Consider the following 25678-nt stretch of genomic DNA (forward strand, 5'->3'; position numbering starts at 1 on the left):
CAGGCTATGTCCAGGGCCTTCCATCCACAATCTGCAGGGAGGTGGACCAGGAGGAGCAGCAAAGTTCCAGTCAGAACCATGGCTGCTGCTGGTGTGGGCCCTAGGACTGCTGTAGCCATTTCTCACATGAGACACTGCCCTTTTAGGATTTCTTGCTGCATGGAGATGATGGGGAGGGGTTCATGCTTCTGAATCCAGTTATTGCAGTCCTGCCTGGCTCCTTTCCTTCCCTGGCAAGGAGCCTGAGGCAACTCAGTTGAGAGTGGGCTGGATGGGTGAACATCACACTACCCCCTGAGCTGGCCGAGGTCCCTGACAAGACACTCAAAGAAGTGAAATAGGAGACAAAATCCTCTCCTTTTGCCTTCGGAATTTCTTAGCTTAGCTCTCTCCCTGAAGCCTGCAAGGGCACCAGGAGCACTAAACCCTTCAGAAAGTGAAGCAGAGGTGAGGGGACAAACTCTCCACAAGGTAAATGCAATCCTGAAAATTAGACCAAAGGTGAGGCATTCCACTGCTGCCAGGTCCTACACATGCACACTGCAGTCCTTAGCATAATGAAAAAAGGATGAAAGTAGAGGGAATTAGGTTAAGTCAGCTTCTTCCCTCATGTGGGAAAACTAAGGATGAGTATAGTGTACTCTGCCTTAGCTACCTAAGGATTAAACTATGACCCCTTAAATTTGTCAGAAGATGAATGCAATTGTAAATCATCCTTTCCTTAGTCTTTATTTCCACATGATAGTTCACTCAGTAATATATTTTGCTATTTAAGTAGTCATTCACAGTATGTGAAGTCATTTAATAGGGAAATTAGAAAATACCATGAGCCAAAGTTGTCCCTACTGTAGTCCTACTGAAGTCAACGAGGTTACAGTAGATATGAAATTGGTACCATATATCTACCATACATGATGGGTTATTTACAATGATATATTTCTTTGTGCAGTCATAACATTATATTTAAGTGTATGCATTTCTTGCACCATTTACCTTGAAATATATAGTCCGCATTAAATCTAGGAACACATGCTATGGCAAAAGGCAAAAATGGAAGAAAATTGTGAAAGACAAAGTGTCTGGAAAATTGGTATAAAATAAGATTTACTTGCACATCATTTTTGACAACTGAAATCAGGTACAGCTAGGAGCTGTATGCATTTTCTCTAGTACACGTCAATTCCTCAGATCCACATTCCTATACAACATAGGACACTCACAGAAGTCAAAATGAACTTTGTGGTTTCTGTTTGCCTTTCTCTGCTGAATGAATTCCTCCTATGATCATATTCTACAAAATTTAAAAGAAAAAAAACCCCACACTGCAGGAGGCCTTCATGTGAAGTGCTAACACATTATAACAGCCTTACTCTATTTATACCAAAGACAGTTGGACGTTGGTTTCACATTTTTGTGGTGATACAGAGCTAGATTCACAAAGGGACTCAGACATTGCAAGACTGATCATCACCGTGCTTATATTTTTGATGCCTAGAAAATCATTGGGATTCACAGTGCCTGATTACGCACATAGATTTCCTATGCAGTGAGGGAGGGACATACGATTCACAAAAGCCAGCACACTAAGCAGCGCCCTGCCTAAACTAGCCAACATGAGGGGAGTGTGGCCTAAGCTTTGAGCTCAGGGAGTTCAACACCTAAATTCAGGCTGGATGGAGGCATCTGCAGCTGCTGGGATTATCAGCTGTGCACACTCTCTTGTGGGGCAGAGGAGGAAGAGCTCTCATAATTTTTAGCCTAGAGGTTAGAATATTCATCTTGGATATGGAAGGACCCCACCCCGCACTGCAGAGAAGTATCTGCCACTTCTTAGGTAAGTCTCCTATCACTGGGTTACAGGATATTCTGATCCGGGGCTGCGTCAATCGCTGCTGCTAAAGCTTTTCCACTCTGGATAAATAATTGGAGTCACTCGGCCTGAGCGTGCAAGTGGACATATGCAAGCATGAGAATGACTTTCTAGTCTGATGGTTAGAGCACTCACCCAGGGGAGCCAGTTTCCCTACTCCCATGACTATCCAAAATGGAACAGCTTCCAGAGGAGGGAGTGAGGGAGCCCCACACCAGAATATCCCATAGAGTATCTTTTCTTGCTTTATTAAATATATTGTAATTGCTTATTTCCTTTAAATAAAATGATACTGTGTTTTCAAAGGTTGCTGTTTGCATGTCAATCCTTTGAGTGGAAGGTTGTATCCGTGTCCTTCCAAGGGAATAGCAGGATTAGCCGGCTTAACGGAGTCCTCTGCAGGCTGGAGGCAAACCCCTGGTAATAATTCTAGGGTGGGCCACCACTTTTTTACCTATTTGGATGGAATACATTGCATAATTGTAGGCAAATCGTTATTGGAGTGCCTAATGTCCAAATTGTGGGTTAACAAGATGAATCAACCTATAACAAATGATGATGGAAAACAAGTCAAGTTGCTTTCACTAATGAATGTTATAAACAAGGGCAAGAGAAGCAGAAAGACTAATTAATTAAACCAAATAAAAGGGCAAGTTGATATGATTAAAGGACTCAGTTGAAATCATGCTTGGTAAAAAGATAAGATGTGGAACTGGAAATTGACTAACCAAAGTTGGTGCGTCAGATATTAAAACCTCACGGGTGGACAAAATAATGAGGGGATGGGCTATTCCTCCCATCACTCCTGTTTTGGGTCCACAAAGAAAGACTTCAGAGGCTGGGGTGAGGGGGAATATAGAAGAGCAGAGTCTCCTGGAGCTGGCTGCCACCCCCCACTGTCTCTTGGGACCCCCGACCTTCTGCATCCTAATCCTGAGGAATGTCTTTGGGCCAGAGAGAGGGATTCTGATATCACCCCACTACCAGCTCCAGCTGAATCCCAAAACACCACATGGAATAAAACAGGAGCAGACTTTATCAGCTCCAGTTCATTAACTTCTTCTCTTTTATACAAAAAGACAGTTACCATCTTTGACACTGACTGTCAAACAAGTGGGGGGGGAGGTTTCCTTCCAAAACGTTTTTCATAGCAACATTTACAAGTTCACAGCAAGGCTAGAAATCCATTCAAGGGCTTCAGGAGATGCAGAGTACAACTTTCCTCTAGCTCTTGGAAATGAAAAGATGAAGCAGCTGTTCACAATGTGTTTGATGGTTTGGAGGTCTCCACATTCGCACTGTGGCAAATCCTCAATTCTCCATTTGTGCACGGAATGTGCACATCTTCCATGGAACATCCTAATACAGTTGATGGTCATCCACTGTCTTTGGTGGAACAAGAAACCAGGCAGTTCATCAGTGGGATCATCTATGATGTGCTGGTTGTTTACATCACTCACTGCCCATTGCAGGCACCAGCTGTATTCTGAGTTGAAGCTGGGTGGGAAAAAAAAGGCTTCTTCAGCTGCCCAGAATGGGTTGGTGGCATTAAATCAAGTGTAAGGCAAGTGAACAAGGTTGTCATGAAGCGGCAGCTTTTGGTCAGTGAGAGCTTTCTTGTACTCATGCAACATAGCCAGCTGTCACCAGATGGTTCGAAGACATCCATGAGGACTTAAAACCAAGCCAGAATGGACTTCAGGGTGCCAGCCCCCTTTACCTGGATATCAAGGTCTGTATCCAAATGTCCTCCCCTAATAGGTGTGTAGTACTTGGACATGGAATAAACAGCATTGCTGTTCATAGCATTCGAGCTCTGAGAACCCAGCTAGAGGCAGATAGCTTTTGCATGATATTGGTGCAACTCCTGATTTTATGGCTGACCTATTTCAAATGTTGTTGATAGGTAAGGCTGTGACTGAGAGTGACTTTGAGGTAGTGGAGGTAGGATCATGGGCAATTACTTTGCCATAGTAGTTTACTTTCCGCATCTTCATAGCTTCAGAACTGCTGAGATGGAAAGCTGACACCATTTTTGATGGATTGGGTTTGATCCGCCAGTACCGAATGTAAATTTTCTATTCCCTTCAGATCAGCAAAAAGGACGTCTTTCACTTCCTTGAATGTTGCAGCCTGTGTCAGTGGTGCCAGGTCATTGGCATAAATGATCTTGCAACATGTAATACAAATTACTGGAGTGGATGATACTGGTAAGGCTGACCTCCATCCTAGAGCCTGAAAGACCCCCTGAAAAGAAACACTGCAGGGCAGGACAAAGTTGCTAAGAACCAATGCTTGTACTGACTACATACATTGAGACTGGCTTCCAGCAGAAACTTAAAACGCCCACAGCTTTTATCAACTTGTCATCAGCCTGAAACTCTTGCACAAGGACTCATTTCTGATGCTATCCAACCTAATTCAATGTGACAAGACATTTCTACTCATTAGGTCAATGTTTTTGGACTGTTCCATGATCTCTCAATTCAGGTTAGCAAAAACGTAGAGTCTGCACAATGGCTTCCCATAGAGATCAGTACTAGCACCATTCCTTTCTAAGGTCTAAAACGTTCTCCAGGGAAAAGGAACAAGAAAGATTAAAATGAAAGCCTTACTTAATATTTTATATTTCAAATGCTTTAATAGTTTTTCCTTAAGATAAAAAGAATGTTTAATGGTATGTTTGTCATGGTACTAAGCAGGCTGAGGTCTCTGTATACGAAATCATAGACCTTGTTTAACTTTGTTTCATGTTGGACAGTGATGGGCTTATGTTCACACCTTTCACCCATTAGGTCTCCTGCCTCCCAGGTAAGTATCCTCACCACTGGATTAAAAGTTTTGAGGGAAACCCTCCTTCTCTGCCACCCCCTCCCACCTCTTTTGTGTGGAACTAGGTAAGCTCGCCTGCAAGGCACGATCCAGTAAAACTACTGGATCAGGCGCTACATGCCAGTTCGGCAGAGGAACACCTATCTTCCCCGGTTTGCGCATGACACTGCAGCTTGGGTAGCAGAAAGGTGTCTTGATGCCTACAGGAAAGCTACAGTGTATATGCGCAGAGGCACAGACAGACACTTAGTGAGCTTTTTCTGCAGAAATGTAGGTGTCAAGTGAATTTAGGCACTTAGAGTTGGGTGGCAGGTGAGCAGAACTTTCTCACTACCTGCGGAACCTACATTTCAGAGTTAGCCACCTAAAGTGTCAGTTAGGCACCTAAATCCCTTTGTGAATCTAGCTCACAGTGTTTAAGTGCTTTGAGGTCATCACAATGAAAAGTGCCTTGTACCATAAATAAAACCTACTAAAACGTTCAGTTTTCTACAGCACGTGATGCAGTTTGTTATACTACTACCATTCTAGTGACCTGAATTGCAAGTGTGTTCTTAGACAAAGTGTAAAGAGCTGCTATTCAATAAAATAAAATCTTAAAGTATTTTAAGTGATAGTACTGCCTTACATAAAGAATTCAGAGAGGAGACAGTGGGACTCCCTCTGATATTACACTCCCACCATCCTACAATGTTATTCACAGAGCAGCAACAGACGAAAAGACAGAGCTCAATATCTATTTATATTTTATCTTGAATATATTTCCTTAATTTACCTCTTCTTTTTGTTCTGCTTATGGCCCAATGAGGCTTCAGAATGAATATACTCCTGCTGTGTTTTGTCAGACCACTCAACCAAATATTTTTTTGAAAATCCAAGTAAATGAGCTCTCTCACCAGAACATATAGGATAAGGGGTAAAGTCCTACATAGATTAAAAATGGATTAGGTAACATGAATCAATATAATAAGAAATGGTCAGTATAAAGGAGCACCCCTGAAATCAGAAGTAGAATGAGTGTTTTTGAAATATTTAGAAGAGAAGGAATTCCTTGAGTATGTAAAAAGATGTTGATTCACTCTAAGAAGTGTAGAAGGATTTAGTCAATCTTGGGTAACAGACAGCAAATTCAGTCTATGAGTTATAGGTACTGCATAGTTAAGAAAGGCAATTCTTTTTCACATATAAATGAAACATGAAAAAAACCTTTCACGTAAAAAAATCTAGGGGCCAGTGTTGACAACTCGGATACTGTACTTGATGACTATACTTAAGTAGTCAAATGTGAATTACTGTTCAGCTATACACAAAATAAAGATTTCATCCAAATCTAAAAATGACTTTATACACTAATAATATGACCATTATATTTCATGGTAGTTGACACACCTAATAATGTATGCCATGAAAACTGAAAAGGTATACAATGATGGTTAAAAGCATGGAGTTCAGATTTTTTTCTTTTTCTGGGGGTGAGTGGGAATCTAGAAAGGGTCAAATATTTAGTAAGGGCTTAATCCTATCCACACAGTAAAGGTAGGATCTGGCCTCAATGGGAAGATAAGAAAATTGCTTTTATCAGGTATTAGACACTACCAGCAGCAGGACTGGACTGGACGGAAACATTATCTCAACAGTATGTGTCATATTTTATCAAGATTTTCAGATTTAGGATATGCCAGCTCCACCTATCTTCCTAATTACACTTTCAGTTGCTGTGAAAGCACCATACCATCAACCAGCAAATTAGCTCTCTTTGGATATTCTTGTTTCTACTACACCACATGAAACGCACAGGGAATTAAACAGAAAAACAGTCTGTGCTACATTTGTCATCTGTCCAGCACCCTAATGTTTCTAGGCCTAAAACCCTAAAAACCAAATGGTTTTGAATCTATTACAAAAAAATCACTATTTTAGTGAAAAAGTCTGGTTTTCAAATACAGCTGAAAAAGAAAAAAAATACTTCTTTACATAAATAAATTCATTAATGACTTCTCCAAGTCTAATTTGGTCAACATTTTACAGTTCAGCTTCACCTTGTTAAAAAGTATTACTTCATTTTAAGAATTAAAATAAATGGTTCCATAAAGAAAATTAAAACAGAATTAACATTGATATCAAAAATAACTCCCATGATTATGCAAGTTCACATTTAAACATTCAGAAATAAGTTATAAAAATAGTTTAAAATGTCATGAAAAGCTCCTAACAAGTTTTATTTTAGGAATTCTTGCTCATATCTATGGATTGTCTAGCATCAGCAACAGCTTCAGGTACTCGAACAGTCATGTTGTTCATAAATTTCTTCAAGCAGATCTGGCAGCCCAAACGAGATCTGTAACAAAGAACAACACTATCTTTAGTTCTAGCCATATACTTATGCTGATGGTGTTTTAACACTGCAGTCACACAGCATGGGGTTTAAAATCTGATCTTTCAGAACCCATTCATGATACTCAGTACTGTTTACCCCTCCCCCACCCCCCCAAAAAGTGCATTTGTAAAAAGCTGGCAGGCTGTAAATACTGTAGCATAAAGATGCAAAATAATACAGCTAAAAACACATTTAATTTAGTCCTTAATGTGAACTGGTAGACTGTGTTACCTCTGTGGGGGCGGGGGGGGGGAGGGGAAGAGATATTTGAGATTCTGATCCTGCAAGCTGCTCCACATGAGTAAACCATTATGTTCACTGAAATCAATGGGGTTCTGCCTGGGTGTATGCACATGACAGCTTTAAGGAGAGGGGTCTAAGTTTGAAAATTAGCAGCATGGGGTAGTTAAAACCTATGGTGCAGATTCTCAGCTAGTGTAAATTGTCATAGCTCCAATGAAGTCTTCAATGAGCTATGACAATTTACACCATCTGAGAATCTGCACCGCACAACCTCTTCTACTTTATGTAACTGGTTTTAAATCCTGTTAGGTCACTAGTAATTTGAGATTTTTTTCAAGCAGTTTATGTGACAAGTTGGTTGTTCTCAAGTCCAGTTTCTAGTGGAAAGTCTAAATCACATTATACAGCAATTGGTATAAAAAAGGACTAAATTTTCTGATGATTCAGGCAGGTCACACAACTGGTAAATATTCATGGAACTATGCAGGAGGGGCAGGGGGAGAAAAATCAGCCTTGATCTGTACTTCTACCTATTCTTTAGCTAGGACCTCACTATTCATTGTTGTCAATTCAGAAACTGTATTTAAAAAAAAAATGGAAATAGTGGAGTGAATAGATCTGGCACCCAAGTAGACTGAATGGAGTAAATATTTTCCACAGGTTACTAGGCTTTGCTTTTGTCCTTTTGATCCTTCGTCACACTCAGGAGCTCTCACTCAATGCCCCTTTCTTTTCTTTCCTGTCTCAACCTCCTCATTCTCCTGCCTCTTCTCCTCTTTGCATATATCCTAAATAAAACTTCTTTAGCCTGCTCAAGGAGATTAACCAAGGAAAAGTGTACTTTCCAAATGCTTTGACATCCACTCTCCACATCCCTCCAGTCAAGTTTCTTCTCTCTCCACCTCATTAGAAGTGGCGCCCTCACTAATGACTGTTTCCTAAGAGTCCTCTCTTCTCCGCAATCTCTTTGTCAGAGTGCTGGATCACCACATGCCAGATTGAATCCTACTGTGACAGAGAGCCTCTTTTCTGTGGTCACAGGGCAGCATGCCAAGAAAGGGTTAGTGAGCAGGAAGAAAAAGTGAAAATACAATGTGCCCCTGGATGGGGGATGACATGCTGAAGCTTATCAGATGTACTCTAAATAGAACTAATGGATAGTCCAGAGTTCTACAATAATAGTAAATAATCCAGAATAAAAAGGAACCCAAGTGTCCAAGGGAGAAATGTGATTCTGTTCTGTCCAAATAGACAATCTTTTCTACTAAGCTTCATGTATCAGTTTTGTGGTGTCTTTTCTGCTTTGGAACAAAATGCTGATACCAGCAGAACAGCTCCTTTTCACTACAATCAACCAGCCAGAATCCATGCTGAGAGATGCAGTGAAGCGGGTTTGGGCTGAAGGATCTGTCCATTGTTCTGGGAAATTGTGTGCAGGATCTGAGGAAACGTTACTGATAGTCGGATAGATAGCTCAGAAGATACCAAGATTGCCATCTAGTGCTATTAGGATCATTAAACTATCTTGTCTGAGCTTTCTCAATATTAGAGGGATTGGTGAGGAGAGCATCTAATTGAGAGCCAGGGCTCACATGTGCATGCACACACAACCCCTCCCCCAAACAGAAATTTGGACAATGTTTATTTCTGTTGCAAATAAATCCATGATTGGTTGATCCTATTTGCAAAAACATGAATGACCTGAGTCCTTGATTCCCATGTGATTACATATGGACAATAGCTTGCTCAGGTAGTCTGCTAGGGTGTTTTGTAATCCTAGAAGGTTCAGAGCTACTGAAGTGATTTGATACTCAATGCATCAATTTGACAGCTGAATCACTTCTTGGCAAAGGGTGAACAACTGGACTCCTCAAGTGGTGGTGCTGATTTTACCTGGGTCCCAGGGTGAGGCACAGGGAACTCCCTCAACTGTACTGTGAAAATACTTGGTGCCTAAAGTCGAGCTAGTGGCCAGTACAAAGGAGCGTAGCCTCACATAACGGTAGTGACTCAGGAAGCATCGTTCCATGAGATCACTCAATACCGTGAGCTCAGAGGCAAGAAGGTTGGTATCCTGTGCAGGACACTAGATATTAATGGCACCAGGGTGGAAGATGCTGATATTGAAAAGATTGGTTCTGGTACCGAGAGCACCAATTATGGTATCACAATTTCAGTAGAGACAGGCTGAAACTGTTCCTTAGACAGTACCACAACTCAAATCACTGGAGTCTAAGGATACCAGACAGACCCATTTTGGGATACATGCTATTTCTTGAGGTGAAATAAAAGACTAGCGGCACAGCTGTGTCTGGCCCAGGTCAGCTGACTTGGGCTGCTAGGGTTCGGTCTGCAGGGCTAAAAAACTGCTGTGTAGATGTTCAGGCTTAGGCTGGAGCCCAAGCTCTGGGACGCTCCTCCCTCACAGGGTCCCAGAGCTCAGGCTCCAGCCCACGGCTAATACATCTATATAGCAAAATTTACAGCTCCACAGCTGGAATCACCTGACCCAGGCCAGCCATGGGGGTTTAAGTGTTGTGTAGACGTACCCTTACAGGCAGTAAAATACGGTGGTTTGAGTCTCTTTCTCTTAGCAGCTCCCTTAGAAGGTGATCTTTTCCTATGCTTTCCCAGAGCCATGCTTTCTCATACCCTTCTCAGTAGCCGACAAAGACACGAAGGCAAGAACAGTGATAGTCTTTTCAGGAGCAGGACCATGGGTGCAAGCAGTGGAACAAGAGCTTACCAAAACACGTTCAGAGGAAACCTGCTCTATTCCACAAGAGTCTTGTTCATCCAGATTAAAAACAGGTCTTACTAGACAAGTTCGTGAGAACAGCTGTTTAGGAGAACTTCTCTTGCCTCTGTATTCATTTAGAAAGCAATCTGCAGATTGAATATTTTTCAGGGATATGCCCTTTACCAGACAAAACAGAGACATCTGATGTCTATCACTAACGGGCACAGCTGCCTCATAAGAGGGGCAATATTTAAGACTGGGATATTTGAGCTTAGCCATAAGGACTGAAGACCGGTATTGGATATAAGAAAAAACAAACAAATCCCGCCCCATGCTAACTACCTGCACACTAATCTAAATATTATATAAACTTAAGAGATAACTGGAGGTAGCCAAGTAGGCAACAAATAGACAAACTCCTCATAGTTCCATCTCACAACCATGAGCCGTAGCAAGGTATTGAGGGATGTTTGGCCCTACCCTGCCCTTTATGCTCTTGAATGGGAGGGTGCAAAGGTACTCAGGGCGCACACATGACCCCCACAGACACTGCTAGCCAAAAGATTGCGATCTGAAGTGCATGGAGTAGGTATACAACTGGAAAAGAATACATATAAACAATCTGAAGAACTACTGATGGTCTAAATATTGAAGCCAGTATTTAAGGCTTTCAGTTGTGCTTTTACTTAATTAGGTTGGCTTTTACTCTTTTTTAATAAAGCTAAGTTTGGAAAACGAAACAGGTAGTTCATCTCGAATAATAAAATATGAAAGTAAAACACCATTTCAGTGGCTGATAAGCACTACTAAAAGCTCTAATTGGCTACTAGTTTTAATTTTGAAACCTGGGCTGGGGAGTGGAGCAGAGCATCAAGAGAATTCCTAAAACCTTTTAAAAGTAACACACACACACACACCCCCCCCATAATTAGCAAGGTACCCCAAATGTAAGACGTTGGCTTGTAATTATAGCTAGAAGTTCTAGTGCCAAAATTACAAGAGCAAAAAGGTGCATTTCTTTATGTAACAACGGTTATAAATAATTGAAAAAGGCTTTTAAAAATATATACATAGAAGGAGAACTTCAGATAAAGAGGATGTGAAGTTATTTACTCAGTGGTGTTTAGTGGTGCTACAGAGCAGTTCTCCTCTGCATACAAAAAGGAATCTGATGAAGCAAACCTCTCCCGTCCATCTGTGATTACTTGTAATGATTTCCAGGGTCAGTTGTGCTATTAATAAATATTTTCTCTCCACACCTTAGCAGTATAACTGAGAAAGAAAGTATACAAAGCTAGGAATTCTGGATTATATGTGACAGTGAAGGAAGGCAGTGGGTTGAATAGCTCAGATGCTAAGGTTGGCTGAAGAAAAGCAAAGGTGACGGAGTGAATTTGATCTGGAAAATAATTGATAAAATTATGTAGGGGTAATAATTACATTTAAAATATAGGGAAGGGTTAATACAAAAACAGTAGACAGGCAAGGAAAATATTTTTTTTTAAAAACATGATTTAAGAAACTATAAAGAGCAAATAGGCAAGAGGTTAAAAAGAAAAAAATTAAGAAGTGCATCTAACATTACCTCAAACATTTTGCTTGACAGTTGCCTTTCTATTCTCTCTCAAATTAAATCTCAGGGCTGGTCTACACTACGAGGGGAAAATAGATCTTAGATACGCAACTTCAGCTACGTGAATAACGTAGCTGAAGTCGAATATCTAAGATCGGATTACTCACCAGTCCTCACCACGCGGGATTGATGTCCGCAGCTTCCCCTGTCGATTCCGCAACTCCGTTGGGGTTGGTGGAGTTCCGGAATCGATATAAGCGCGCTCGGGGATCAATATATTGCGTCTAGATGAGACACGATATATCGATCCCCAAGCAATTGATTTTAACCCGCCGATACGGCGGGTAGTCTAGACGTAGCCTCAGTGTACAATACACAGGCACAGCAGTGCCCATGCATTGCATATTGCAAGGCTAAGGCCTCAGACTACAAGTTTTTCATCACATGAGCCATATCACCCTATATCAGGGGTCAGCAACCTGTGGCACGCGTGCCAAAGGCAGCGCACAGGCTGATTTTTAGTGGCATGCTGCTGCCAACCAGGATCCCAGCCGCCGGCCCCTTGCCAGCCCGCTGCTGGCCTGCATGGACGGAACCCGGGCCGGCAGCGGGATGAGCTGCTCAGCCCGCTGCCAGTCTGGGATTCCGTCCGCCGCCTGTGCTGCCGGTCTGGCACATGAAACCTTTTACTGGCACACGAAACTTTAAATTAATGAAGGCTTGGCACACCACTTCTCAAAGGTTGCCGACCCCTGCCCTATGTTTGCACAGTAACAGTATCACCAAGCATAGTGATCCTGATTGGGGTTTGTGGGCAGTACAGTAACTCCTCACTTAACATTGTAGTTATGTTCCTGAAAAAATGCTAATTTAAGCGAAATCATGTTAAGCAAATCTAATTTCCCCATAATAATTAATGTAAATGGGGTGTGTGTGTGTTAGGTTCCAGGGAAATTTTTTTTGCCAGACCAGACTAACAATTTAATACTGTACACAGCAATGATGATTGTGAAACTTGGTTGAGGTGGTGACATCAGAGGGTGGAAGGGGGTGGAATATTTTCCAGGGAATGCCTTACTGCTAAACAATGAATTAGCACTCAGCTGAGCCCTCAAGGGTTAACACATTATTGTTAATGTAGCCTCACACTTTACAAGGCAGCACGAATGAAGGGAGGGGAGACAGCATGGCAGGGGGAGACAGAGACACACATTGTGTCTGTGAGAGAGCGAGAGACACACATGCATTGCCCCTTTAAGTACACTGCCTTTTTAAGTAGATCAGCAAGTTGAGACAGCAGCTGCTGCCAGCAAGCTCCCTCCATCCTGAGCCCTGTCATGTGTTCCCCCCTTCCCCACCCCCTCTGTGGAGATAAGGTACAGGAGCAGCGGGGGCAGAAAGGGGATACCCTGACATTAGCACCCTCCCCCCACAAAGCGGGAAGCTCCCAGGAGCAGATCCAAGGCAGAGGGCAGGAGCAGCACAGGGCAGTGCGGGGAGGGACAGTTGAACTGCACGGCAATTGGTAGCCTGCTGAGCGGCTGCCACACACGGAACTTAGCGGAGCTAATGGGGGCCTGCCGGTCTACCCTGGTTCCAAGCCCCCGCCAGCTAGCTCCAACGGGCTGCTCTTTCTGCAAGCAGTGGACAAAGCAGGCAGTTGCCAAACGATGTTATAAGGGAGCATTGCCCAACTTTAAACGTGCATGTTCCGTAATTGATCAGCAGTGTAACAACTTAACCGGGACAACTTTAAGTGAGGAGTTACTGTACTGCAATAGAAGTCATATCAGTTTCACTTAAGGACAGAGGCGAAACAAACGCCTATAAAAATAGCATTTAATATTCTTATTTAAGCATTTCATAATGTTCTTCCTGTAGTTTAGCAATACCATTAGCAAGACAATTTTCAAGTTCATTCATAAATAAAAAAAAGTGGTGTTTTAATAAATGTCTTTAAGAGACTGTGACAGCATTTTATTTTCTTGTTCTGTTACATTAAAAAAACCCTACCTTACTAAAATTTAAGTCCATTAAAATGTACATGTAACAGTTAACATTTAAAATTTTGCATAGTTAGATTGAGAGGCAATTAATGTAAGTTACACTATAGCTTTTAGCATCAGTTTTAGAAACTTTTAGATCAATTAAAACATATCAATTTTACATGTTCAATCTTCCGCATAGGACCAACATTAACTTTATTCACACTGCCTCGGTTTCAAATATACTGATTTTAGCAGCGCCGATCTATAGATAGTCTCTCTGACTTTAGCCTAGTTTCACTGGACCAAAAGTGACTAACTCCACCAAAACAGTCCCTACCACCAATTACAGTAAGTCTGATGCTAAGATTCACTAACTCAATTTATTTACTCATTACATGAGAAATTCAGCTCTAATTACGAGAGCAACGATTCAGAACCAGCAAAGATATTCAAAGGAGCCAGACGTTCATTAACACAACAAATCATTCTGTTATCTTAATAAAAATATCCTGCAAGTTACTCTCTCTCTTTTGGTTTGCTGGAACAAAGAAAGATTTTTTTTTTAAATGAAAAAAACTTCCTTTGTTTAGGAAAGACTTGCATTTGAGGATGATTTTATGGACTGGTTTTGTGAAGTGATAGAACAGGTAAATTAACAAGTTCTATTAATTTAATTCTGAAAGACTACATGGGTGAAATTAAACTCTTATATCAATGGAATATCACTAGGTCCCTGGAGGTGAACTAAACTTCACAGAAATGGGCTCATAATGACCATCAGAAGAGGGTGGCATCCTTTCCCATGCTTTACTGAGGTGACTAGAACAAATGTAAGTTAGGGTGGCAATACGAAGACGCTTGTTCTTTGCTTCCAACCAGATGGATTTATTACAATACTCAAGGTTAAAGATTAACACCAACTAATAACTTTATTTTGAATGTGAGAGAACACCACAACTTTAGGAAGATTCATCCTCAAAAATCAGCACCGGGGGTTGAATTAGCAAATGTTCTTTATATGAAATAAAAACAACCAGTCTAAATTTCCTTCTCAGGGCTTGTCTACATCAGAAAGTTGCAGCGCTGGTGAGGGAGTTACAGCGCTGCAACTTAGGAGGTGTACACATCTGCAGGGCACCACCAGCGCTGCAACTCCCTGTTTGCAGCGCTGGCCGTACTCCCGTTTTGTCTCGGGTGTAGAGGATCCAGCGCTGGTGATCCAGCGCTGGAAATCAAATATAGACACTTACCAGCGCTTTTCTTGACCTCCGTGGAATAAGCAGGTATCCCAGCATACCTGAGGAAGCCTCTGGTAATCAAGCTGGTCTCCTTCCCCGGTTTGCTCTCGCGTTCCCCGAACCCCGAGCAAGCAGGTCTCCTTCCCTGAGGTTTGCTGGGTGGTTCCGGGAACGCGAGAGCAAACCGGGAAAGGAGACCAGCTTCGCCGCGGTTTGCTCTCGCGTTCCCCGAACCCCGAGCAAGCAGGTCTCCTTCCCTGAGGTTTGCTGGGTGGTTCCGGGAACGCGAGAACAAACCGGGAAAGGAGACCAGCTTCGCCGCGGTTTGCTCTCGCGTTCCCCGAACCCCGAGCAAGCAGGTCTCCTTCCCTGAGGTTTGCTGGGTGGTTCCGGGAACGCGAGAGCAAACCGGGAAAGGAGACCAGCTTCGCCGCGGTTTGCTCTCGCGTTTCCCGGAACCACCCTGCAAACCGCAGGGAAGGAGACCTGCTTGTTCGGGGAACGCGAGAGCAAACCGCGGCGAAGCTGGTCTCCTTTCCTGGGTTTGCTCTCGCGTTCCCCGAACCACCCAGCAAACCGCAGGGAAGGAGACCTGCTTGTTCGGGGGTTCGGGGAACACTGGAGCAAACCAGGGAAGGAGACCTGATTCCCCGCGGTTTGCTCTCGCGTTCCCCGAACCCCGCTTGAAGCCGCCCAACAGCGCTGCAGTGTGGCCACATCTAACACCACTTGCAGCGCTGGTTGCTGTAAGTGTGGCCACTCTGCAGCGCTGGCCCTATACAGCTGTACTAATACAGCTGTAACAACCAGCGCTGCAAAATTTTAGATGTAGACATGGCCTCAGTCTAATGTTACTTATTTGCCAATATTCACTAGAGGGAAGTAAAGTTAGCAGTGAAAAAAAACACAGATACCCAGATGTAGAGGTGAGGGGGTCACAAAAGCCAAGAAGAAACCAGATGAAGCTCTGATTACTGGTCTAATACTTTAGATGAAGAATTGTAGTGGTCTCATGGGGCTCCTGGCCTAGAGAATCACCTTGATTTCTGAGAACATCATAGGTGTCTGCTTTAGCACGGATATAATTTAAGATATAAATTGGTCTCAAGTTTGTTGCAAGTTCTTTGGGACAGGAACTGTGTCTGTACAGTGCACAGCATAACGGAGCCCCAATCAGATGGGTACACTGTAATGAAAGTAGTTAGCAGATTTCTCATTAAGTTCCTCTATCAACACGTTTAGAGTCTTTGTGAATGGTTCAAACAATTATCTTTAACCAAATATATTCCCCTTGCTGAAACTTTCCAAGTCTAGAGATTCAACTGCAAGGAAAACCTATATATATTACCCTAGCAAAGTTATCAGGTTTCTCTCTCTACCTAACAATTATATCACCGTAACAGGCCAGACAGCCTATAGCAAATGCAATAGAAGCCATAAAAGTTCTGTCCTCCTGTTGGTCTGGTCATCCAGAAAAAATCTCTCTCTCGAGTAGACCATTGCTTCTCTGGCCAAGGATGCTATAGCTATGACAGGTAAGCTGATGAAGTAGAACTTGCTTTAGAAACTCTGAAGCTTCACCATCTTGCTTCCTCCCATTCAGAATTTTTTTTTTAATGTATTTAAACTGCCTGTGTGATCTGCTTGGCATTCTGCTCTTTAGTCATTAAGAGAACATTGCTCTAAAGCCTTAAATAAAAGGTGGTTAAATCAAAAACATATGGTCTTGGAACATTCGTTCCGGAGTCTGTTCCCCAAATAGCTCTGGCCCAGAGTCTAAAGTACCTCTTTCTCAGTGGAGGAAGTGAACAGAGATGATAAGGTTGAAGTAACTATGTTTAAAAGTCTTACATTTTCTTCATCCTTTCTTTTTAATTTTCTGTTTAGGGAAGGGGATGGGGAGGAGGAGGAGGAAGGAAAGGAAGCAAAAACAATTTTCTCATAGCTTAATGTCTTAGTTAGGAGACAAATTTTAGAAACAAATAGCAATTATTAAGACAAAAAAAAAAAAAAGATTGGCTGACCAAAACCCAGGCAGAGGGTGGGGAAATGTCTCTGACTAATTCAGAAGTCCCTTGATTGCAGGACGGAAGGATGCTTGAATTAGACCCACTTCTTTGCAGAGTTAAAAATTTGTTTTGGGATACATCCAAAGCCCACTGGCAGGGGTGAAAGACAAACCAACCAACCAACCCACTCTCATCAATGGAAAGATTTCCAAAGACATCAATGGGCTCTGGATCAGGCTTTTTGTGAGGCACACCTCAGATAGAATCAGGCCTTTAAAACCATTAATGAAGTGCCTGTCTATCATGTTCTCCTGTCTCTGAGCCTTCACAAGGAAAAGCTAATCATATAACAGCCTTTGACAGCTAGGAAAATGTATTCATATGTGTAGAGCCCTGCGCCGATATAAATTTATATCTGGAGGGCTCTCCTGAGAACCGCAGCGGTGAAAGGAGAATGTGGGGCCACTGATCCCAGGAGCCAGCAACCCCTTGTCTGCAGCCCTGCCCCCATCAGTTCCACGCAGCGGTCTGCGTCTCCTATCTGGGGGCATGCATGCCACTTTAACACAAGAGCGCGATCAAGAGCAGCTGTCAGTAAACCTGGTGCCCTCCCCAGTGGGCAGGGCTGGGGTGCTACAGCCATGCCAGAGGAGCTGCTGGCGTGGGGCATTGGCGATGGCCCCATGTTCTGTTCCTTTCACTGCTGTGGTTTTTGGGAGAGCTCTGTGGTTCCGCGGATACCGATTTATATCGCGGATATAAATTTGTATGAGTGCAGGGCTCTACATATACGGAGGCAGGGGGAGAGGGAGTGGATTTGCAGCTTCTCTAGAATAGCTCTTTAAGGGGCAGTTGTCTCCCTCAATGCATAGTACACAATTCTTCAGTGTGGGTGACCGACTGAACCCCATATTTTGAGCACAAGATTTCTTTCTAAACTTTCTTGGGCTTTTTGAAGTATTTAGGAGCGCTTGTCTGCGTTCACCTGAATGCTGTAACAGACTAACACTAGAAAAGGTTAACAGGAAAAGGTTTTCAGCAGACAAAGAAATGTGCTTAAAACTAAATAGCAATCTAACATTTTTTGCTTTTATAGATGGCTGCTAATTACCTGTTCCAAATTGGCAACATGGTGTTGTTCATAACCTCTACATACAAGGTTAATATGGTCCAGAAAAACAGAAGAAAGAAAACAAACAGGAGAGCAGTAGCGGAGCTACTAGAAGGATGCTTTGTTTATACTGAGCTACATGACAGCTCTGTGCAAGATCATCTGTACACTGAAAGGATACTACTGAGGACTGGCAAAGTCTTTCGTTTGGTACAAGTGCCACCTATGTAGTAAACGTCAGCTAACAAAGAAAATCTAACTTTTCTATGTAATTGATCCCAACTGTTCATTCTCATTTGATTAAGTCATTTTAGCAACATTTAATTCTTTCTTGCCCCTTTCTCCATCCTTTTCTTTCAGCCTGCAGGCATATTCAAAAAGTCTGTGCCTTACGTTTCTGTCAGTCCATAAGCTAGGTCCAGCATGTCCATCTCCTCATCAGTAATTGCATCTAATTTCTCGAATATGTGGTCTTCAAAGATTAAGTGGCAAGTGGAGCAGGCCAATGTTCCTTCACATGCACCTGCAAGATAGACAAAAGTTTACTAGAAATATTGAGTTTTATATTATAGCAGAGGTTCATGAGTTCAACTGCACCCACTACCTCTCCCAACTCTGAGCAGCCAGGTCTGGATGCAAAGCAGGGACTCTCTTGCTTTCGTGCACCCACTGAAATGGGAGACTACATCTGCCACTGCATTATAGCAGAGAATCAGTAGAATCCCTTACTAAACAATGAACTACTTGTTAATAAAAGTCAACCACTGAGTAATGAGAAATGTTAAAGTGCAAAGATATGACATGCTATTTATTTCCAACAAATTCTTGTGTTAATCAGAGGTCTTATTAGGCAGCATAGAGAGCATTACTAGATCCATCCACTTTTTCCTCAGACATCACAAGCCATATGAACTATGCACAAACATATTTACTGTAGTTTTATTCAATTTATACATCCTGTGTGAAAAGAAGAAACTGAACTCCTAAGGCAGGGCTAAAGAATGAGAAGTACCTTATCACATGAACGTGAATGTTACTTAAACTACTTAAAAATACTATAATGTGTGTGATAGTTGTATCTTATTTCAAATGTATAAAGAACTTGAAAAATTCACTCAGTACCCACCAGCCCAAAGAATAAGCCTAGAAACCAGAATGCTTCTAACACCAATATGGTCATGGCCCTCAAAGCAAAACCCATTTTGATAATACTGTAAGTACTTCTGGTAATGTCTTTCCACATTGTATCAGTATCTCCTGGACTTGCCAAGAACAGGCCCCATCCACGGTACTCCAGACAAAAATCCATGCTGTTATATGCTACGATTTCAGGTCTGGATGGATTATCTGACTGTGATGATGTGAAGTCCAGGCAGTCTAGGAGCTGAATGAATATCTGGAGTGGGTCTGTCAGCCAATACTGCTGGGAATGAGTAGGGAGCTACAAGGAGGATTGTGGCTCTGTGTTGTTTAACTATGTAGAGTGCCCTGGGAAGATTGTTCGAAAGGCATATAGGAGATCTTGACTCCATTATGGTTTCCAATAACAATCCCTTGGATTCCTCCTACCCCCTCTGGAAGAAAGGTTCAGATTCTTGACATTCTCTTCAGTGCCAAACTGGTCTTTCACAAGAATTTCATCCCTCCCCCCAATAATGGAATTAATCAGCTCTATGATGGTTCGCAAGTGACCCTTTGTGATTGGTAACAGATTTTCTGCTCAGGAAGTCCATCAAATTGTTGATGACTCCCAAGAGATGACCCTTGAAATCCCATATCGGTGGCACCATGTTCAGAGGTTGATGACTTCCAGTCAAAGGGATGATGAGCAGGCTCCTGCCTGCTTGTTTATGTAGCGCATCCCAGATGTGTTGTCCGTCAGAATCTACACCAGGGAATTTCAAAGGATACTTGGGAATGCCATACACACTACCCTGATGCTTTGGAGTTCCAGGACATTTTTGCCAAGTCCTAGGTCTTCTGGGGGACCAGGTCCCTTGCATCTGGATCAGGTGGGCTCCCCAACCTGTGTGATACATCCACAATTAATGTCCTTGTAAAGGAAGGGGCAGAGAACGGTACACCTCTGAGTGTTTTTTGGGTTCTAGCTACCATCTCAGCTCTTCAATGACATGAGGTGGTACTAAGACCTTCCTATTCATCCAGTGTTTCTCCAGGGAGTAGACTTACCTGAGCCAGAGTTGAAGGAGCACCCAGTGGAGTCTGGCAAGTGACGTTACACGCATAAATGCCGACATATAGCCTAACATCCCAAGGAAGCCTGTACCATCATCATGGTCTGGTTTGATTTTATTTCAGGTAATAGTAATTGCACTAGCAGGAATCTGTCCTCAGGCAGATACGTGCTTTCAGACCTGAACACTTGATCAGAGTTGCTATGAGCTCTATTGTCTGTGATGGGATATGAGAAGATTTTTTGATAGTTCACCAGCAGGGCTAGCTGGGCAAACAGAGAGAAAGCGCACAAGTGCCTATTCTAGTGCCTTGCCACTGTTTCCTGCTAGGAGATCAGCCAACCATCCAGGAAAGGATACATAAGCATGCCCCTACTGCTCATGTGGTCCACCACTACTTCTAAGAATTTTATGAAGACTCAGAGCCATGGAGAGTCTACATGGCAGTACCGTGTACAGACATGATTTGGTCCCACTATGAATATAAGGTACTTCCTCTGGCCCCACTGTGAACATGAGGTACTTCCTCCGATACCTCTTTCTGGTAAGTCAACAGGAATGAACCAATCTTGATCCTGAAGAGATGATCATCATCCTGAATCAGAAGCAGCATATGTATTTGTTCTGTCAACCCATGTCTTAGATATAGGACAAAGACCCTCTTTCTTCTATGGTATAAGGAAATACCAGGAGTAGAAGCCTCTTCCCCTACATTCCTGAGATACTTCCTCTATGGCACCTAGAGGAAGCAATGAGGAGGTCACTTTTTGTAATGAGCTTGTGAGAAGAGGATGGAAATGAATGGGGTAGCCCTGGATGAGGATATCCAACAGCTGCTTCTCAGTCATGATAGTAGACCAAGACCAAGAGGAAGGGGGCAAGGTGGTGGCAAGTGCTAAAAATGGCTCGCATGTGGCTCCCAACATTCCTACCGAACCTGTCACCTCCTTTGTGTCCAAAGGAGCACAAAAAATGTGGTCTCCTGGAATACTGGGGCCTTTTCCTCTCAGGTACATGCGCTGTAAACTCAAGAGAGTAGGACTGTGTCCTCTGCTGAAATTAGGTTTTATTTGGCTTTTACAAGAACCCGGTGTGTAGATCCCCGAGGAATGTAGAATGGACTGAGAGACTTTTAGTGAATGGAGCACTTCATCTGTTCTGCTTCTAAAGAGCCAAACAGAGTGGCCAGGGCCTGACGCAGTCCCTTCGCTGGCTCAAGTATGCAGTACACAGGGACAACGGCAGGTGACAGGATCTCTTGTTGATCAGCAGGGCAATCCTGCCGGGGTCAAAGAACTCAGTATGCCAACAGCTTGTGGGACTTAATCTGTATCATCACTGTTTCAGTGTTTATTATTTGTATCAGACATGAAGAAGCCATAGATAGATATGATTTTTTTTATTTTTATTTTTTTTTAAAAAAAAGAGGGAGTGGGTGTTCCAGAGAAAGTTGCATGGATGGAAAGAGAGAGAGAGAGAGAGAGAGAGAGAGAGAGGAGTGCGGTTAGGAATGATAGCATGAGGGAGAGGAGATGGTGGCAGGGACAGTTGTGGGAGATGGAGAAGATGGACATGGTGTGATGGCCAATATTGGGGCAAACATTACCAAAGGAAGGAGGTGGCCCAGAGCCTCTGATTTAGAGCTGGAGATCCTGGTCTGGCTGGAAGTGATCAGCTATTGGTACTGGGGCCTATAGCATTGCCTTCGTTTCATCAAGTGACAATATTGATGGCGGTTTCTGCTGTCCATTGGTACCGCTCCTGGAGGCTGACATCAGGCTTTGGTGTGGATGGGCTGGCTAACTGTGCCGCGGGAAAGCAAGATCTGCTCCAGAACTTCATGATGATAGTCTGCAATCAGGCCAATATGGTCAAGAAGCTATGCTGAAAGGATGCTGGGTCAGGTTGCAGATGGCTGATCCAGTGCCACTCATATCTCACTTGAGGTGGAACCTGAAATGGGGGTCCCTGGAAACTTCCTTGGGGATGCTCTCCAAAAGGTAGAGAAAAGGGATCCCTATCCAATGTGGTAAAATTGTTAAGGACCTATCAGTGTCTGGGGCAAACACTTTTCTCCAACTTCCCCCAACATACCTACAGGGAGGGGATAGTGGAAAGAATGGAAATTCCCTGAGAAGGACAAAGAGATGGGGGTGACAAAGCAGGAGGTTATAAGCAGACTCAGGAGGGAAGATGGGACCGACATAGGAAGTTTTGGGGAGGGAACAGACCAGCCAAGGAAAGAAGGTTGGAGAGAGGCTCCATGCTTCAGAACCCAAGTCAGGCACTACCCCTGAAGGACCCTGGACAGCCCTAGATGACTCTGATCCCAGCCCCCAAAATACTCTGAAGTTATGACAATACTGAGGGGTAGGGTCCAGGGAAATGTGTATTGGATTTATTATTTTTGGACAGATCTCTGTATTTCTCATGCAATTAAAGAAAGAATAGTGTTGTAGAATCAGATGCAGAGTGTTAGTGTGCTTCATTATTCATATGCCCCTTGAAGAAGTAAACTGTGGACTCATACCACCATATGCTGGAGTTCTGTGAAAGGGTGTGTTTAAGCTATGGGAAAAGTCTGGGAGTTAGCACTGATTCTAAGGGCTGGGAAGCTGTAGCAAGTGCTTGCAACTCTCAGGAGGGAAAAGTGCCAAACAATCTGCACCCTGAAAGCATGCCTGGAAGCCTCAAGCACTGTCCCCATCTTGGTCCCTGTTCAGACTCCAAAGGCTTAAAACACCCAACGATTCAGTTGTTGGATCCCTCACATCACTCTGGTGAGGAGCAAAAGGGAGGCACTTGCCCAGACCTGTAACAGATGCATTTCAGGCCCTTGATTGGCACAGTCACCAATATCAGTACCCAGATTGCCAACAGGTCTTCTTCCCTGCATGGTGCATGTTCAGACAGGAAGCCATGGAGGATGTGTCTCTTGATGAGTAGCGCTTAGAGTCCTCCTTGCAGGACTGTCCTGCATGATGCTTGGAGCCAAGCTTATGCTCCATCTGGCCTCACTTCTCAAAGTTGCCCTCTAGTGTCAAGTATCAGAGGGGTAGCCGTGTTAGTCTGGATCTGTAAAAGCAGCAAAGAATCCTGTGGCAGCTTACAGACATTTTGGAGCATGAGCTTTTGTGGGTGAGTACCCACTTAGTCAGACGCAGCTAGTGGAAATTTCCAGGGGCAGAGGAAGCAAGCTAGAGATAACGAGGTTAGTTCAATCAGAGAGGATGAGGCCCTGTTCCAGCAGTTGAGGTGTGAAGTTTGTAGTTTCCTCAGGAAATCAGTGGTGACACGGAGATAGCTGGGAGTGCAGGTGGCATAGGGTCTGAATAGAGAGTCCACATATCCAGACAGTCCTTCAGTGAGAGTGCCAATGCCCGAGATGATGGGGCGTCCAGGATTTCCGGGTTTGTGGATCTTGGGTAGTAGACAGAATAATCCTGGTCAGGGCTCTAAGGGTATGTTGATTTGTTCCGGTGTTAGTGTAGGGAGCGTCCTGAGTAGATAGTGCAGTTTCTTAGTGTATTCCTCAGTGGGATCTGAGGGAAGTGGCCTGTAGAATTTGGTATTGGAGAGTTGTCTGGCGGCCTCCTTTTGGTAGTCAGACCTGTTCATGACGACAACAGCACCTCCTTTATCCGCCTCTTTGATGATAATGTCAGGGTGGTTTCTGAGGCTGTGGAAGGCATTGCGTTCTGAACGACTTAGGTTATAAAGCAAGCAATGTTGTTTTTCCACAATTTCTGCCTGTGCGCATCAGCGGAAGCATTCAATGTATAGGTCCAGACTGTCATTTTGACCCTCAGGAGGAGTCCATGTGGAGTTCTTCTTCTTGTGCTGTTGGTGGGAGGGTACCTGTGTATCAGTGCGCTGTTCAGTGTTGTCCTGAAAGTATTCTTTGAGTCGGAGACGGCGAAAGTAGGCTTCCAGATCGCCGCAGAACTGTATCATGTTGGTGGGGGTGGCAGGGCAGAAAGAGTGGCCCCACACCATCACTGGTTCATTCACCTGCACGTCCACCAATGTAATATACGCCATCATATGCCAGCAATGCCCCTCTGCTATGTACATCGGCCAAACTGGACAGTCTCTACAGAAAAGGATAAATGGACACAAATCAGATATTAGGAATGGCAATATACAAAAACCTGTAGGAGAACACTTCAACCTCCCTGGCCACACTATAGCAGATCTTAAGGTGGCCATCCTGCAGCAAAAAAAGCGTTTTCTGGAAGGTGCCACAGGATTCTTTGCTGCTCCTCTAGTGTTGGGGCACAGGTGCCAGAACTGCCAGTGTTGGCTCAGAGGCTGCCAGCACTTTCTTTGATGCCTTTTTCTCTCTAGATCCCGGAGTATGGTGTCCACTTAAAGGAATGCTGGCTGATTAGATGTTTGGTTCTATTTAGTGGTTAACATTTCCTCTGGGTCAGAAGTGACTCACACAGTCTGCTCTAAAAGATGTAGCTTGAGTCAAGAGTTTCTGGACTAGCAAGTCCTTGCAGAGAAAGACAAGCACAGCCACATCCCAAACAGGTGTTCTCTTTCTCCAAGCAGAACAGGCATCTGCTACATCTGTTAGTAAGGGGGATTAGTAGGGTTTGAACACAACAGCTTAGAGTCTGTCATGATGTGTTGCAGTTGATACCAGGTATCCCAACTTGTACAGGGGACAATGCCCAATTAAAAGCAGGGTAGAAAACAAAATTCTACTTAAATTTGTGAAAAATGCACGTTTTGAAGATCTCAAAAGAACACCTCGTCAGACACTTGCTACATTCCATCTTGCTGCTATTGGCGGTAAGAGGGAACTAAGAGGATAGTGGCTGCTCTGCCCTTTGTCCTCGCATTGGAGCATAGATGGCACAAGCCACATATATGACTGCAGCTGACACTGAGGTACAAAATATTCCAATCTAGGTGTGAATGCACCTCATGCGCGCCAGAGTGGGATCCATACTGACACATACTTGAAGAACCATCCAGGGTCTAGAAAGCACCACAGAGCAGTTAGCCATCAAAACTAAAATGCTATTGGGAAGAATGTTCATTAAATAGAACAGATTTTCCATTCTGTGAAAAGCAGCAATGTGTCTCTAGATACTATTTGACTTCACAGTTAGAAAATAATACTAAAAATTGTTTTGCTTAAATCAGCCACACAGAGGAAATATATTTTCAGTTGAGATTACGTAATCACCACATTGACCATTCCATTTAAATAATTAATTTTGTTAAACAAGTAGCATTAAGTGACGTGGCTACAGTTAAGTCATTAAACAGTTTTAAATATCCCTATAGCACTATTGCTGAATCTGGATTGCCCCCTAGTGACAAAACTGCACTCCTAGCAAAGGTTTTACAAGATCAAGTACTTCGATATATAGGACTTTAATAAAACATAGAATTTCTTTAACATTATGTAGCATAGACTCACACAGCCAGACTGTGATTTCCCCCTGTCCCCCAAAAAGTTTAATTTGCTCACATATTTATTTTGGC

General features: G+C 43.3%; 1 protein-coding gene across 1 annotated transcript in view; it reads right to left on the reverse strand.

Annotated features, from left to right (window-relative positions):
• Positions 1-1087: 1087 nt before the first annotated feature.
• Positions 1088-25678, reverse strand: part of FDX1 (ferredoxin 1) — a 54513-nt gene continuing 29922 nt past the window's right edge. The window contains exons 3-4 of the mRNA XM_050928518.1: positions 18375-18504; positions 1088-7040 (exon numbers count right to left, since the gene is read on the reverse strand). Coding sequence (XP_050784475.1) covers positions 6926-7040; positions 18375-18504 — 245 coding nt within the window. The 3' untranslated portion in view covers positions 1088-6925. The remainder of the gene's footprint in view (positions 7041-18374; positions 18505-25678) is intronic.

Source organism: Gopherus flavomarginatus, chromosome 1 (genome assembly GCF_025201925.1).
Source record: "Gopherus flavomarginatus isolate rGopFla2 chromosome 1, rGopFla2.mat.asm, whole genome shotgun sequence".
Taxonomy (NCBI): domain Eukaryota; kingdom Metazoa; phylum Chordata; order Testudines; family Testudinidae; genus Gopherus; species Gopherus flavomarginatus.